The 14,159-nt window shown below is 53.5% G+C and overlaps 1 protein-coding gene and 1 long non-coding RNA gene across 25 annotated transcripts in view; one reads left to right on the top strand and one right to left on the bottom strand.

Moving 5' to 3' along the window:
* Positions 1 to 8,507, top strand: part of POLA2 (DNA polymerase alpha 2, accessory subunit) — a 25,942-nt gene extending 17,435 nt beyond the window's left edge. For 4 of the 8 annotated variants that reach the window (XM_067748386.1, XM_067748384.1, XM_067748388.1 and 1 more), the window contains 8 exons: positions 1,123 to 1,247; positions 1,829 to 1,867; positions 2,548 to 2,621; positions 5,586 to 5,697; positions 5,968 to 6,074; positions 6,902 to 6,961; positions 7,226 to 7,352; positions 8,008 to 8,507. In XM_067748386.1, the coding sequence (XP_067604487.1) occupies positions 1,123 to 1,247; positions 1,829 to 1,867; positions 2,548 to 2,621; positions 5,586 to 5,697; positions 5,968 to 6,074; positions 6,902 to 6,961; positions 7,226 to 7,352; positions 8,008 to 8,157 (794 nt within the window). In that variant the 3' untranslated portion in view covers positions 8,158 to 8,507. Of the gene's footprint in view, positions 1 to 1,122; positions 1,248 to 1,828; positions 1,868 to 2,547; positions 2,622 to 5,585; positions 5,698 to 5,967; positions 6,075 to 6,901; positions 6,962 to 7,225; positions 7,355 to 8,007 lie in introns of those variants that run through there. The other 4 variants (XM_067748387.1, XM_067748385.1, XM_067748390.1 and 1 more) reach the window with 3 other exon arrangements.
* The window catches only part of LOC137230002 (uncharacterized), a 23,560-nt gene continuing 9,733 nt past the window's right edge, over positions 333 to 14,159 (bottom strand). For 4 of the 17 annotated variants that reach the window (XR_010945951.1, XR_010945949.1, XR_010945953.1 and 1 more), the window contains 4 exons: positions 10,156 to 10,246; positions 9,514 to 9,826; positions 8,901 to 9,049; positions 335 to 7,100 (listed from right to left, as the gene is read on the bottom strand). This is a non-coding gene — a long non-coding RNA (uncharacterized lncRNA). Of the gene's footprint in view, positions 7,101 to 8,427; positions 8,532 to 8,899; positions 9,050 to 9,513; positions 9,827 to 10,155; positions 10,247 to 14,159 lie in introns of those variants that run through there. The other 13 variants (XR_010945963.1, XR_010945962.1, XR_010945964.1 and 10 more) reach the window with 9 other exon arrangements.

Here is a 14,159-nt window from a genome sequence, read left to right as displayed (position 1 = left end):
ACCTTGAGATTCCAGAATCCAGAGGAGAGTGTGAATGGCTTAAGCTGGGTCCCGTACCTGCTCCTTGGCTAGGGGAGGACAGTGCACCTAATTTACAGCCCCCCCTGGTGGAGGGGGGCGCTTATGGAGGACAAGGCTGATTCTCCACAAGGAAAGCAGACGCTGTGAGGAAAAGGGTGCCCCAAAGCAATGGCCCTGCACCCCATCACACAAGAGTCTCCCGTCCCAAGCCTTGCACCCCAGCCTGTCATTGTGGACTCCTCGAGGTACCAGATTCTCCAGCTGCACTCACCAGCAGATGGTCCCTCACACCGAGCACTCAAATCTCGGCCATCCGGGCCCCTGCCTTGCCCTGGCTTCCGGCACACCCTACTTACAAGCGTAAGCAAAGTCGCAAAAAGGCAAATACCACAAGATTCCCCTCAGACGAGGTTCCTAGAGTCGTCAGAATCATAGAGACAGACAGTGGGAGGGTGGGGGCCGGGGGAGCAGGAGTTGGTGTTGAACGGGAACAGAGTTTCGGTTTTACGAGATAGAAAGAGTTGTGGAGAGGGGTGGTGGTGATAACTACACACCATTATGAATTTACTTAATGCCACTGAAATGTTTACTTAAGATCAGAGGGAATCCCCTGGAAGTCCAGTGGTTAGGATTCGCTCTTTCACTGTCAAGGGCATGGGTTCAGTCCCTGGCTGGGGAACTAAGATCCCGCAAGCCTCTCAGCGCAGCCAAAAACAAAGGTTAAGATGGTAAGTTTTGTGTTATATGTATTTTACCAAACCCCCAACCCACCCCACCCCACAAAGTAAATGTTGGGAGGAAAACCATGTAAGCAAATGGTACTTTGATCAAGTCTCTCCAGATGCCCACTTCCCTACCATGACTCGTGCGCTGCTGGTAAATATCTATCGAGTTCTAGTTGTTTGCATACTTACCTGTCTCTGCCAGCAATGGAGGGTTCTTTGAGGGCAGGATGAGGTCTTGCTCTTCCTGGATTCCTGGAGTTGCACACGTAAGGAGACTCTCAGTGAATTGAGTCCCGTGGCATCTTTCCCTAATTGTCCTTTCTCCCACCATCCCAGCGTCCTCTCATCAGCATCTTAACAATCTTTTCTTTCTTAGATTCTGAGCAAATCATGGTCCTGGTGGCCTGTGGGCCATACACCACATCTGACAGCATCACATTTGACCCCCTGCTCGACCTGATCACCATCATCAACCGTGACCAGCCCGACGTCTGCATCCTGGTAGGAGGCCCTCCTGGGACAGCTTCACCCGGGGAGGCACCAGTGGGAAAACTGGGGGGTCGGTCTTAGAAAAAGGTCTGATGAGGTTCTAAATTTTTAGGATGAGTGTGGGACTCTCCTCCTTTTTAAAAATATTTTTTAGTGCTCAGCCTACACCTTTGGCGAGGTGAGGTGTGCGTGGAATTAATCCAAAAGCCCGAGCTGTTTTACCGCCCTGCCTTGACTTTACAGTATCCCCACCTCTGTCTCTTACTCCAGTTTGTGAGCTCACCTCTTCTGAAAACTCACAATACAACTGCATGGAGGTAGATTTCCCTTGCTGGGTTGAGAAAGGAAAAAGCCCGGTATTGTAGGAGGCAAAACAGCTAGCATCCAGGCGTCAGGTCCTTCTGCCTGTGATACTAGCTGGGTGCCCCTGCCCCAGCTGCTGCCTGGCCCAGGCTGTACAGGTGGCCTTGGAGGGACGATGGACCCTGGACAGACAATTGCTAGGAGAGGCTATGTGAGGGCACTCACACACACGTGTGGTTCTGATTTGTTCTTTCGGTACCTTTGTTTCTCCCCTGCGGCTTTATCTGCAGTTTGGACCTTTCCTGGATGCTAAGCATGAACAGGTAGAGGTAAGTGACTGGGGTTGGGAGGGGGAGATACCAGATACTCACATTCAGTCAAGCCCCCACTGTTACTTTCGTCTCTTTGAGTTTACCCTGCATCTGTAACAACCTAAATGAATCCGTGTGGCTGATCAGGAAAGCATTATCACAGGGCATTTTTAATAAAGGTACTGAATTTGAGGGCTTCATTTCACCAGAATACAGAGCTGTTTGGAAGCTGGGGGAGGGGGATCCAGATATCCGAGTCCCGGTCCTCCTGGTGTGCGACCGACCCTTGGTGCTGAGGCAGGTGCCCGCGGGTCCCGGAGGTGCGCCTGTGAAAGTACCTTCCTGGCTGCTACCCTCAGCTCCATGACCCACATCATCTTGCCATCCTTTGAACTTAAAACACAAATGACCCTTCTGAGGACATTTCTTCCCTTTGTCTCAGGAGGTTTTACCTGCCACAGAAAAGATTCCAAAACCCTCTTCTTCCTAGTCGTCCCCTCGGCTCACTTTCAGGAGGACTGATTCTCCGCCGCCTCCTTCCTGCCCCCAGCTAGACTCAGCTCCTGGAGCACAGAGGCCACTGTGACTCCTTCAGCTCCTTGCTCAGGGGCTGGCCCCCAGGGTCATCTGACAAGCGCTCAACAAGTGAATAAATGCCAAACGTCTCCCCTGTAAACCTGTCTCCTCTTTTCTTGCAGAGCTGTCTACTGACAAGCCCATTTGAAGAAGTTTTCAAGCAATGTCTACGAACGATTATCGAAGGGACACGAAGGTCAGAGTTCAAAATACTGGGCAGAACCTTACGCTTCCTAAGTTTCTCCAGGGCTTCTCATTAAGAAACTGAAACTATTCAAAAGTCATGGTAGTTCCCATCCTTATATCCTTTTGAACTACAGAGATCAGAGAGAACCCTTGAACTTCAAGTGCACAGATGCGGAGTGAGGAGGCGTCTTTGTAAAACAAAGATAAACACACTTGAAAAGGCTACACAGACTTGCGCTCTTCCCTTGCTCGCTCTTTCCTTCCTTCCTCCTCTCACTCCCTTTTGTATAAACTCATATTCCACGGGAATCTTCCCAGGGTGGTGTTTGATGACTTACACCACAAAATCCCTTGTGTGAGTGAGTTTGGGGTGAGCCCAAGTCCTTCCCCGAGTCAGTGCTTCCCTCGTTTCATGGGCGCCGCCGGCTTGTATGAACCATCGTAGAAACTCACGAGGGTGGGGATCTTGAATGCTTGCCCCAGACCCTAGGGACGAGACTGGGAAAGGTCATAGCAGTGATGAGAAATGGGCAGTTCTAAATTGAGAGAAAAGCCTCTATTCCAGGAAGGGTCTAAGCTAGAAGTAGAAAGTTTTTCAGGAAGCTGACACCTCCGCTTCCTGTCCCTTCCCTCCAGCGCCAGGGTTTGAGAGAAATTGCCCTTGGTGGTGGATCTCCTCCTCTGGGGATCTGCCTCCCTGTAGCTGAGCTCATCAAAAACAAACATTCCCGAGGCTAAGCTTTTAAAAGTAAGTCTGTAACAAAGGTGGTTTTTAACACAAGATGTATAATCTTCTGCCCCTTGGCCGGGAGACCTGATCTCAGGCTTGATTAGCTGTAACTCTACCTTCTTGTACCAGCAGCACGGGCCAGTGTCGTAGGCCTCTCGGACTGGGGAAGAACACCCCCAACTGCCCCAGAGTCAGGGGGCATGAGTCGTGCAGGTGACAGCCTTGCAGCTGGATCTGCCCCTCCCTCCCTCCAAGTGAGATAACATAGGTGCCTTCCCTCTGCCTCCCAGGTTTGTTGTGACCCTGAATGAGTTTGTCAGACCTGGAGGCCCCTAGCACTCCTCAGGAGATAAATCCCGAAACGGGAGCAGGGCTGGTGTCCCTGTTTTATCAGCCCTCAGATCCCCTCTGGGATAGGCAGGGACTTCGGGGCGGTGCCCTTGCGCAGGCTGGGTGCTTTTCGATTTGAGATGGGGTTCTGTTTTGGGTTCCTCACCCCGTATGGTATTGACAGCAGTGCTACAAACAAAGAACAAACCAGGCATTGTTGCCCTGGGGGTGAGCTCCCAGCACCACCAGGCACTTTCATCTGAGGCCAGTGTGTGCCTCGGGGAGAGGGGCTGCCCCACCCTTCCCAAAACAGTATAAAAATGGCCCTCCTTTGGGGGGAATTTATTTTTATTCTGAGAGGTCAGAAACGCAGAGCATTAAGCTGATTTATCAGTGAAAACCAGAGCCAGTGAGGAAGCACCTCCCCTCGCAAGAGCGGGGGGGGGGGGGGGGGGGGGGGGGGGCTTGAGGGAGGGAGCGGCTGCAAGGCCCTTCCCCACCGTGATGTATGAAGTTGTGCAATGCTCAGCATAGTTGGAATTTTCTCTCGGATCCCTCCCCCTGCAGCCAGCCTATAACCCTGAGCCAGAGGCCCGCTTCCTCCTTAACTGTTGCTCTGCCAAAGCCTGCACAGAAGCAGAGCGAGTCCATCTCTTAACGGCGGCGGCCAGCCGTGCCTCCGCCTTCCTGTCCATTACGGACTGAGCCCCGGGGATCTGAAGCACAGACTGTCCCCTTCGGGTCACCCCCCGGCCTGTCTGCCAGACTTCAGCACCCAAATCCATAGACTTGGCTACATACAGGGACTTAACTTTCAATGTCAAAGGGACTATAGCTAATTCGCAAAGTGCCTTTGGTCTCAAGATTCTGAATTTCCGCTGCAGAAGCCTCACTTCACGCTTTGAGCGGGCCTGACAAACAAGTGACAGGTGTGACAACCATCACCAACACCTTTATCCCATGTGAGAGGCAGCCACGTCCCTATACCTGCACAGGTGCCTGTACCTGCCTCTGGGAAGCCACTGCGTCTTAAGCAAGAGAGGGCGCTAGAAGTGAGAGCTATTGGTGGCTGTTAAACTCGCCCCAAAGTAACACTTTCCCTCTTTACAATAGACCCCACCCCGCCAAGGACAGGTTTTTTTCCCCCTTTCTTCTTCTGCGTGGCTGGAGAGGTTAAAGGTTGGCTTCTAGAGTTACGGGGTTTTTCTTCACTTACATCTTGTAACCCTAGAGATTCTCCTGCCTCCATCAAAGGAAATGTCTGTCATCTCTGCTTTTACTGTTGCAGTTAGATATTTCTTTCATCTTTGTAAGACAGGCTGCTGAGAAAGAAAAACCAAGGGCGTTGATTCCCTGTGCGGGAGGGGTGGGCGGGGCGGGCTCTTGGCGAACCAGAACCTGCCGTGCCTTCCCCTCCCAGATCTGCTCAGCCTGCCGGGTCCCTCCCGAGGGAAGAGGCCCCCAGCCAGGGAGGCTAGTGACGCCTAAAAGCCACGTCTGTTCACACAGTGTGAAGAGTCAGAACTTTGGCTTCAGATCTGGCTCTGAGGATTTTCAGTCAAATCCTCGTCTTTCCTGCTTTCCTAGATCTCCGTTTCTTCTCCCCTTTTTCTACGAAACAGTAGTCCTCTTCCTCTCTCGAGTAGAACGTCATACGGAGCCAGGAGAAAGCGTGTCCTGGGAGAGAGCCATGAGCCCCATCCAGGTGGTTGTGTGTAAATTAGGACAGGTCGTCTCTCGTTCCTGGTGTCCCACGGGGAACGGCACCCCGCCTTCATAGGAGAGCTCCGTTCGGAACTTCTTCCCTGGAAGTAGGCTCTTGTGTCCAGCTCTGACCCTTTAAGTCTGTCACCCAGCTATGCTAACTCAGCTGCACTCATTTTCCTTCCTGTTCTGATGCTTTTTTTGGCAAAGTAGCTCCGGCTCACACCTCATCTTCGTCCCATCATTGAGAGACGTGCACCACGAGCCCGTGTACCCACAGCCGCCCTTCAGCTGCTCCGACCTGCCTCGGGAGGACAAAAAGGTACCAGCGTCCCCTCCTCGACCAGGCAGCCAGAGTCCAACGTGCCGAAGGCGACCCAACTCGTCCCGGAAGCAGAGGGCGGGGGCGCCTTTGAGGCACACGTGCCTGCGTCTTAAGCTTCTCTTTGTAACAGGCAGGCGTGTGACTTACTGTCCGTTGGGTTGGTCCCCCTTTCACTGGTCCCCCCAGCCCTTGCAGACCCCCCATTTTCATGGGGAAGAAGTTTCTAGCTTTGGTGTGCAAACGTCTGTCCCCCCCTTCTCATTTTAGCGAGTGCAGTTTGTGTCCGAGCCCTGCACGCTCTCCATAAATGGAACGATCTTTGGCTTGACATCCACCGATCTGCTGCTCCACATGGGGGCTGAGGAGATCAGTAGGTGAGAAGGGTTTTTCGGTCCCGCAGGCAGTTCCTCTGGATCCTGGTCCTGTCCTTGGCCAAGGGGTTGCTTGGCAGGGTTGAGAGGGCAGCCCCTAGAGCAGCACTTTCTGCCAAAGCCTTTGGCCACTGAGTTTCTCTGCACCCAAGGGGAGCGGTGGGATGCATGTGTTTCTGTTACCACTTGTTTCTGTGGTGTTTGAGACCCTGAAGCACCACATCCATTCTGTCTTTGCACTTAACTTCTAGTCATAGAAGTTCATCTACTTTTCTTTGTTTGCCACATTTGTGACCTAAACAAGATGTCCCTGCTTGTAGAGGGTGACTGTGAATTCACCCCGCAGGGTGTTCCCCCTTCCAGAACAGTGTGTAGCCCTGCGGAGGATCAGACACAGCCAGAAGTGTTGAGCTGAGTCTCAGCGGTTCACTGCTCGCATCGCCATGATGGGAAGGAGTGTGGAGCAGTTTGCGTCCTAGGCGAGAATGGGTGTGTGTTTGTTGGCTCCGGTTGGAGGAGCAAGGGTCACGCCGGCTACAGCTGGCCTCGCGCCGGCACAGACTCCACGTTCTCTGGCACGATGCGGAGCTGGTGATAGCCTGCCTGGGCCCTGATCTCAAGGGGTTCCTGCTCTTTCCCTTCTCAACCCAGTGTCCTGCTCAGCAGACCGAGCATTTGCGGGCAGGTCTTTAAACTTCCCCAGAGGTACCTTCTTGTCACACGCCTTGGCCGCGTCACTTCTCTCTAGTTTAATAACTCCTTCCCGAGGAGAAACAGGCACTGATAAACAAGGTTCCACTTTCCGTTTCTTGCTTTTCTTCCTCTCCTAGTTCTTCCGGAACTTCAGACAGGTTCAGCCGAATACTCAAGCACATCCTGACGCAGCGGAGGTGAGCCTGCCCGACGGAGTAGCTGACCGTGAAGGGAGCGCTTAGGGTTCAGGGAGCTCTGACAGATTTGACCTCGACACCTTTCCCAGGCCACTACCAGGGAACTCCACCCTGGGATGACAAGCCTGCGTCCTGTCCCCTAAACACAGAGGAAAGGGAGAGACGGTCTGTGAAACCATGGAAACCAGTGACATAGAGGAAATCCATCTGGGGAGGGGGGTCCCTGAATCAGCTGCCGCTGACTGTCTCTCTCTGTCTCTGCAGCTACTACCCGCTCTACCCTCCCCAGGAGGACATGGCCATTGACTATGAGAATTTCTATGCCTATGCACAGCTGCCCGTCACCCCCGATGTCTTCATAGCCCCTTCAGAGCTGAGATACTTTGTGAAGGTAGGTTTGAACTCCACCATTTCCCAGAAACGCCAGAACCAGTCTCAGAAAACAAATGTTAGTAAAGTGCGTAAGTGAGCAGCGCCCCCTCGCTGCCCTCCCCGCCCCAGGGCACGGCACTCCGTCAGCCCAGCCTGGGGGCGCCGGAGACAGGTAGGAAGACCCTCAAACCATGGTTCGCACCTGAGGCCACCTCAGGTGCCCTGGGCTTGCCTGCCCCCCTCCTGAATTCTGAGATGACCTCCAAGCAGCTCTCGGTCATTCTCATCTCTGCCGCCTGAGGCCCTGCCCGGGGATCGGGTCCCTCACAGGGAATCCACCTGATCGAGCCCCTCTTGCCAAACCAGAGCCAGTTCAACCTCTAGAGGTAAACTTTTTTTCATGTTGGGAAACAAATAGATCAAGTTTGTCTCCAAGTTTGGGAGCTTATTGTCACCCTGCCGAGTCATCTTCTTTATTTTGTTTCAGAGACTCAAAAGGTTCTGAGTTTTCTAATAATAAATTAGCATATTTGACTTAGATGGTTCTGTCGGCCTGCGTTTCCATTTTATAAAGTCCTCTTTAGGGTCTAATCGCTAGATGAGTCCAGCTTTTTCACATCAGTCCCGATGATTTTGGCCTTTCCAAACCCACAGTCTTTCTTTCCTTCCCCCAGGACATCCTTGGCTGCGTCTGTGTGAATCCCGGGCGCCTCACCAAAGGGCAGGTGGGGGGCACCTTCGGCCGACTCTACCTTAGGAGGCGGGCCGCGGGCGCCGAGGGCAGGCGGAGCCCATGTACTGCTGCCCAGGTGGTCAGGATCTGAGTCTCGGTCCTCTGTCATCCCCCCGTCATGCGGGCCTCCCAGACACTGAGAGCCCGGGAGTAGACATCTGCCAAGATCCCACCCATGGAAGGAGAGGGGGCAGCCAGCTGGGGAGGACAGGGCTGCGGGCAGGGGGCCCAGCGGGAAGACCTTGGGCAGCTGGACCCCTACTCCGCATCGAGCTTCTCTGGAAGAAGCTGTTGTTTCTTCATGGACACTAGGAGCCCAGCGAGAACTGACTGTGGACGCGGTGCGCTCGGGAAGGTCAAGGCTTTGCAATTTCCTACTGAGTCAGACATAGAAACAACTTTTGGAGATATGAAAGTAAATTCTGTGGCTTCTGAGTTTAATCTTCTTTCCGCTCCGTCTTTTTCCTGGTAGTGAACAAAGAATGTTGCCCCCCGGACCTCTGTGCAGCGTCTGCCACTGGGTTCCGCCCAGCCCCAGCCCCGATCCTCCTAAGGCTGCTCCCAAGGCCCCCGCAGCCTCTGTGCTGAGGAGGCGCTGGGCTCGGGCCATGGAGCGAGCAGCTGGCTGCGGGCCCGGCCCGCCCAGCACGGTCCTCGCCGGCCTGCTGTGGTCCCAGCCTGACCCCTCCATCGGGAGGGGCGGCCTCCCCGAGCTGCGCCAGAGCTGGATTCCCCGGCGCTGGCTCAGCCGAGTCACCAGCAGCCTGGGGCTCACCTCTAGCCCAGAACACTTGGAAGGCCAGGCCTTCCAGGGTCCCCAACACGTCCCCGCACCTGTGTGTCCTGGCATCTGGGGAGAGGATGTCGCTGGCTGAACGTGGAGCGGGTTTCTGCCCTGAGCTGGCGGCCGTCCTGCCTCACACGCCAAAGCCAAGGCTGGAAACCCGCAGCTGTCAGGCCGGGGGAGCAGCCCGTGCCGATGCCTTGAGTCAGAGATAAATAGTTAACCTAATAGTGTGCAACCTTTGCCTTCCTCCTCTGATGGTGAAGTGGAATCAACAACAGATCGGACCAGGCTTGGGTAAAACTGGTCTCCCTCTGAAAACAAGCAGTCGCTGCTTTGTTTCACTCGTTTTATAAGCGCCTCCTCTGAAGGCAGGAATTGGAGACAAGCCCCAGCTTGGGGAGCTGATTTTCCCTCCTCCCCAGGATCCCCCACACGGGAAGCACCCAGCCACGGTCAAAGGGCCACTGTGACTTAGCAGCCTCAGGATGGAGCCCGGGCCCCTCTTCCACAACCTGATAGAGTTGCCGCAGTTCGAGAATGTCATTTGTATTTCTATCAAGCCACATATCAGCTGAAACCCCACCCCTCCCCGCCTTGGAAAACCCTTGCCGGGGAAGATTACCAGCCTTTGGCCACAATAGACAAGGCTCCGGCCCTTACCGTTTGAGCCCACGTGTGGCTCCTTGGGTGTCACGGCTCTGGCAATTCTTATGTTGCTGCTGCAGCAGCCTTGTGGGGAATGGTAATGTCCTGGTGCCCATTGGTCAAGGACGATCCAGAGGCCCCAGTGGGATAGGGCGGTTTACAGAGGGGAGAAAAGACCTGTATCCTGGTGGGAGGGAGGCGTGTGCCGGGCAGGCAGGCGGTGGTGTGCAGCTTCCCGGGAAAGAAAGCTGGTGCTCCGCGTGAATGGGAGCAAGAGCCCGTTGCCTGGATACAAGTCGTGTGACTGTTGGCAATGCTCTGGGAGGACCTGAGCAGGCATTTAAAACAAAAAAAGCAGGATGAGAACCCCAGATTGCAGACAGGTCTGGCGACCCGTGCCCCTCTGACACCAGACGCTTCCCTTTTGCTCTTGGCGGGAAGTCGGTGCCCAGCGACTACCAGCTGACTGCTCCTCGGCCCCTCTTCACCTGGGTCACCAGTTTCCTGAAGCCTCGTCCCACTTGCTTGTGGGGAGAGCTCTTCCCCCCTCCCCTCACTGGGGCTCAGGATTCTGAAATAAGGCTCTGGGAGGGGGCACTGGTGACAGGGGTGGATGAAGTGGAGGAACCTGGCTGGGCCTGGACTCCTGGGACCCACCTGCTTCAGAATCCCCTTTGGTGGCATCTTCCCTCGTCCTGGTCGTGCCCTGGGCCTTCAAGACACAAGCCCAAGGATGAAGCAGATGGTTCTGAAGAAGCAAAGTCCTGTGTTCTTACCACGTTTGCCTCCCAGGCCTCGATGCCCCAGCCCTGCCCAGCCCTGGCCTCGGTGTTTCCTTTCCCTTCACTCAGGGTCACCTAGCCCGGCTTAGCCCAGCCTTGCGGCTTCCCCTAGTGCTGGGAGTAGCCATTTGGGCTGATTTTTCACTTCTCTGTTTGATACACGCTTCCTTTCCCCCGACCCTGGGGCTCCTGGCTGAGCCACCTGAGAGCCAGTTCTGGTTGGACACACGTGGCCTCTCCCTCCAGACGGCCCTCTAAGTAGATGTGAAAGGTCTTGACTGACTGGGGTGGGGTGAGGTAGGTTTTTTTTTTTTTTTACATTAAAAAAAAAAAATGTTACTGAGATATAATAATAACACGAATTTCACCTTTTTTTTCCTTTTCTTCTTTTTTTTTTTTTTTTTTTTTTGCCAGCAAGGTCTGTGGGATCTTAGTTCCCAGACCAGGGATTGAACCCGGGACCCCAGCAGTGGAAGTGCAGAGTCCTAAACACTGGACCGCCAGGGAATTCCCGAATTTCACCACTTTAATGTGTATAGATAGTTCAGCGGCTTTTAGTACATTCACAGTGTTATGCAAACATCATCACTATTTCTAGAATATTTTCTTCACCCCAGAAAGAAGCCCCATACCCACTAGCACTCACTCACCATCTCCACCCCACTCCCATCCCCTGGCAAATGCTAAACTACTTTCTGGCTCTCTAGATTTACCTATTCTGGGCATATCGTATAAATGGAATCAACCAGTATGTAGTCTTTTGTGTCTGGCTTCTTTCACTTAGCATAATGTTTTCAGGGTTCACCCATGTTGTAGCATTATCAGTGCTTCGTTCCTTTTTATGACTGAATACTATTCCACTGTACAGATAGACCATGTTTGGTTTCTCCATTCATCAGTTGATGGACATTAGTGTTGTTTCCACTTTGGGGGCTATTGTGAGTAGTGCTGCTGTAAACACTCTGTACAAGTTTTTGTGTGAACATGTTCTCAATGCTCTTGGGTATATCATATACCCAGGTATGGTAGGGGGAGGGGCTTTAGAGTTATGGAAGAAGGGAATGCAAGGGAAGGGAGGGAGAAGAGAAGGAAGAAAAGAGGGAAAGAAAGAAGTGATGGGCCTGGAACTGTGCTTAGGAGCCAGAGGCCTCGAGGAGGCTAGACTGCCTTGCTGAGAAGTTTGGATCGATTCTTGTGCCTTGGGGAATCTTTGAAGGCTTCTGAGTAGTGGAAGGACAACATCCAATCTGTGTCTTAGGAAAGGGCTGGCAGTGCCGCAAAGGGCAAAGTGAAGCCGGGAGAGGCGGGAGACGGGGGACACGTTCAGAGCCATCAGAGGACAGAGCCCCCCAGCAGTCTCTCTCTGTTCCTATGGAAACAGTACCCCAGTTCCCCTGTGGAGGAACTGCCTGTCCTCCCCCCACCTCCCTTGCCTAAACCAAACCGCACGTTGCATTTCTCTGGCCTCAGTGATTGGCCAGGGATAGGCACAACCTAAGACATGCCAAACACAATGACTCTAAGGCTTCTGCTGGAGGTGGGAGAAAAGACACACCATAAGGGTGGAGCTGCTGCAGCCGTCTTGCCACCATGAAGGGAAACGCCTCCTGAATATGGATCAAACCAGAGGACAGAGAGCCAGAAGCTGGGGAGAGAGGTCAGCACCAGGCTACAATGTCCGAGCTCTGGTGAAGTGAGTCTCCTGCCCCCAAACCTAAAGCGCAAATACCAGCCCCCCTTTGCAACAATGTGTGTGAACCTAGGGAATATTATGCTTAGTGAAATAAGTCAGAGAAAGACAAATACTCTATGTTAGCACCTATATGTGGAATCTAAACAATAAAACAAACAAGTGTATATAACAAAACAGAAACAGACTCAGATACTGAGAACAAAGTAGTGCTTACCAGTGGGAGGAGGAAGGGGGAGAAGCAAGATGGGGTATGGGATTAAGAGATAAAAACTACTATATATAAAATGGATAAGCAGCAAGGATATAGTGTACAGCAAAGGGAAATATAGCCATTGTTTTGTAAAAACTTTAAATGGAGTATAATCTATAAAAGTACTGAATGACTATGTTGTACACTTGAAACTAATACTGTACATCAACTATACTTTAGAAAATAAAATAAAAAGAGAAACAGCAAATACCACCACAGCCACCACCATCCGGGTTTTGTTTGTCTTGGCCACGCTGCGCGGCTTTCGGGATCTTAGTTCCCTGACCAGGGATTTAACCTGGGCCGCCGCGGTGAAAGCGCCAAGTCCTAACCACTGGACCACAAGGGAATTCCCCCCCACACCCCTTTTTTTTCCTTAAGTTTAAGTTGAGGAAACACAGCTTGGGTAGGAAGGAAAGGGAATTACCATTTCTGAGGACCAACTGTGTATACTTTGACACAGAGATCACATCTAACCCTCTGGCAGCCTCCAAGAGGTTCAAGATCACCGGCCGAAGTAAGCAATGGGGCTGGGATTTGAACTCCAATCCCTTGTGTCTCCTCTGTGCCATACTGACCAACTTGGCCACCCAGCAAGGACAGACTTCAGAGGAGTCCCAGGGAGCAACCCAGGTGCCTGGGAGCATGTGGGAGGAGGGGATGCCTGGGTCTGTTGGGGCAGGTCGGGATGAAGGGGGCACCCAGATGGGCCCAGCCTCCCAGAACATCAGGGATGACAGATCCGGGCTCTGGTGAGGCGTGAGGATTGGAGGCGTTGATCCAGGGGTCGCCTGCGTAGAACTCATTACGCTCAAGAGAACCCAGAGCACTGGGAGTCTGGCCGAGGAGAGGGGAGACCAGAGGGGGAGCTTACGCGCCTGGCCTCAGAGTCCGGAGGTCGCTGGGGTGGGACTTAATCACCCACGCTCAGGCATTTGGGCCCCTCTGTCACCCTGGCCTCATCATTCTAGATCTTCTTTCCCTGAGCGGCCAGGCCTATCTATGTCTGCTCCCTCTGGGTCTGCCCTGGAAATGCCAGGGCCCCATGGGCCTCAGGGCTGGTCTGCTCTGGGACACACTGGGCCCACGGCCAGCTCCAGACTCCCCACCCAGACCCACCCTCCTTCTCCTGTCAGCAGGGAGCCCGCCTAACAGCTGAGAGCCATGCAGCTGCCGGGGCCCAGGGCCCCTCGGGGGTCTTGGGGACAGCTGCTGGTCCGTGACCCCGCTGACCCCTGTCCCCGTGCACTGCTCCCTGAGAGCCTGGGCATCTGCCCCGAGCCTGGCGGGGCCCCGCAGAGCCCCATCTCTCCTGCTGGCTCCCGTGGCTCCCAGATCCTCCCAGGGTCTGAGCATTTCTCACTGAGAGAGAGAACTGAAGGCCTGCAGGGCTGATTCAGCAGGCCCTACCCCCAGGAAAGGGGGAGAGCAGGGCGGGCAGAGGCAGTCCCGTAGCAGCCCCTCTCTGCTCCGGGAGCTGGAGGAGCCCTGGGCCAGTGTCTGGAAGGCTCAGCCATGCCTGAGTCCTGGGGGGCTGCTCCCGGGGCCCACTTTCCCGTGAGATCTGGAGTCCTCTTCAAATGTTCTTCTTCTTAGCCTAACTTCCAAAATATACAAATAGCTCAAACAACTCAATAGCAAAGAAACAAACAACCCAATCAAGAAAGGGGAGGAAGACCTAAATACACATTTCTCCAAAGAAGACATACAGGTGGCCAACAGGCACATGAAAAGATGCTCCACATCGCTAATTATTAGAGAAATGCAAATCAAAACTACAATAAGGTATCACCTCACACCGGTCAGAATGTCCATCATTAAAAAGTCTACAAATAACAAATGCTGGAGAGGGTGTGAAAAAAAGGAAACCCTCGTACACTGTTGGTGGGAATGTAAGTTGGTGCAGCCACTATGGAGAATAGTATGGAGGTTACTA

The sequence above is a fragment of the Pseudorca crassidens genome, chromosome 9 (assembly GCF_039906515.1).
Source record: "Pseudorca crassidens isolate mPseCra1 chromosome 9, mPseCra1.hap1, whole genome shotgun sequence".
In the NCBI taxonomy this organism is placed as follows: domain Eukaryota; kingdom Metazoa; phylum Chordata; class Mammalia; order Artiodactyla; family Delphinidae; genus Pseudorca; species Pseudorca crassidens.
Note: the sequence above shows the minus strand (reverse complement) of the source record. Positions and strands in the feature narration are given on the sequence as shown.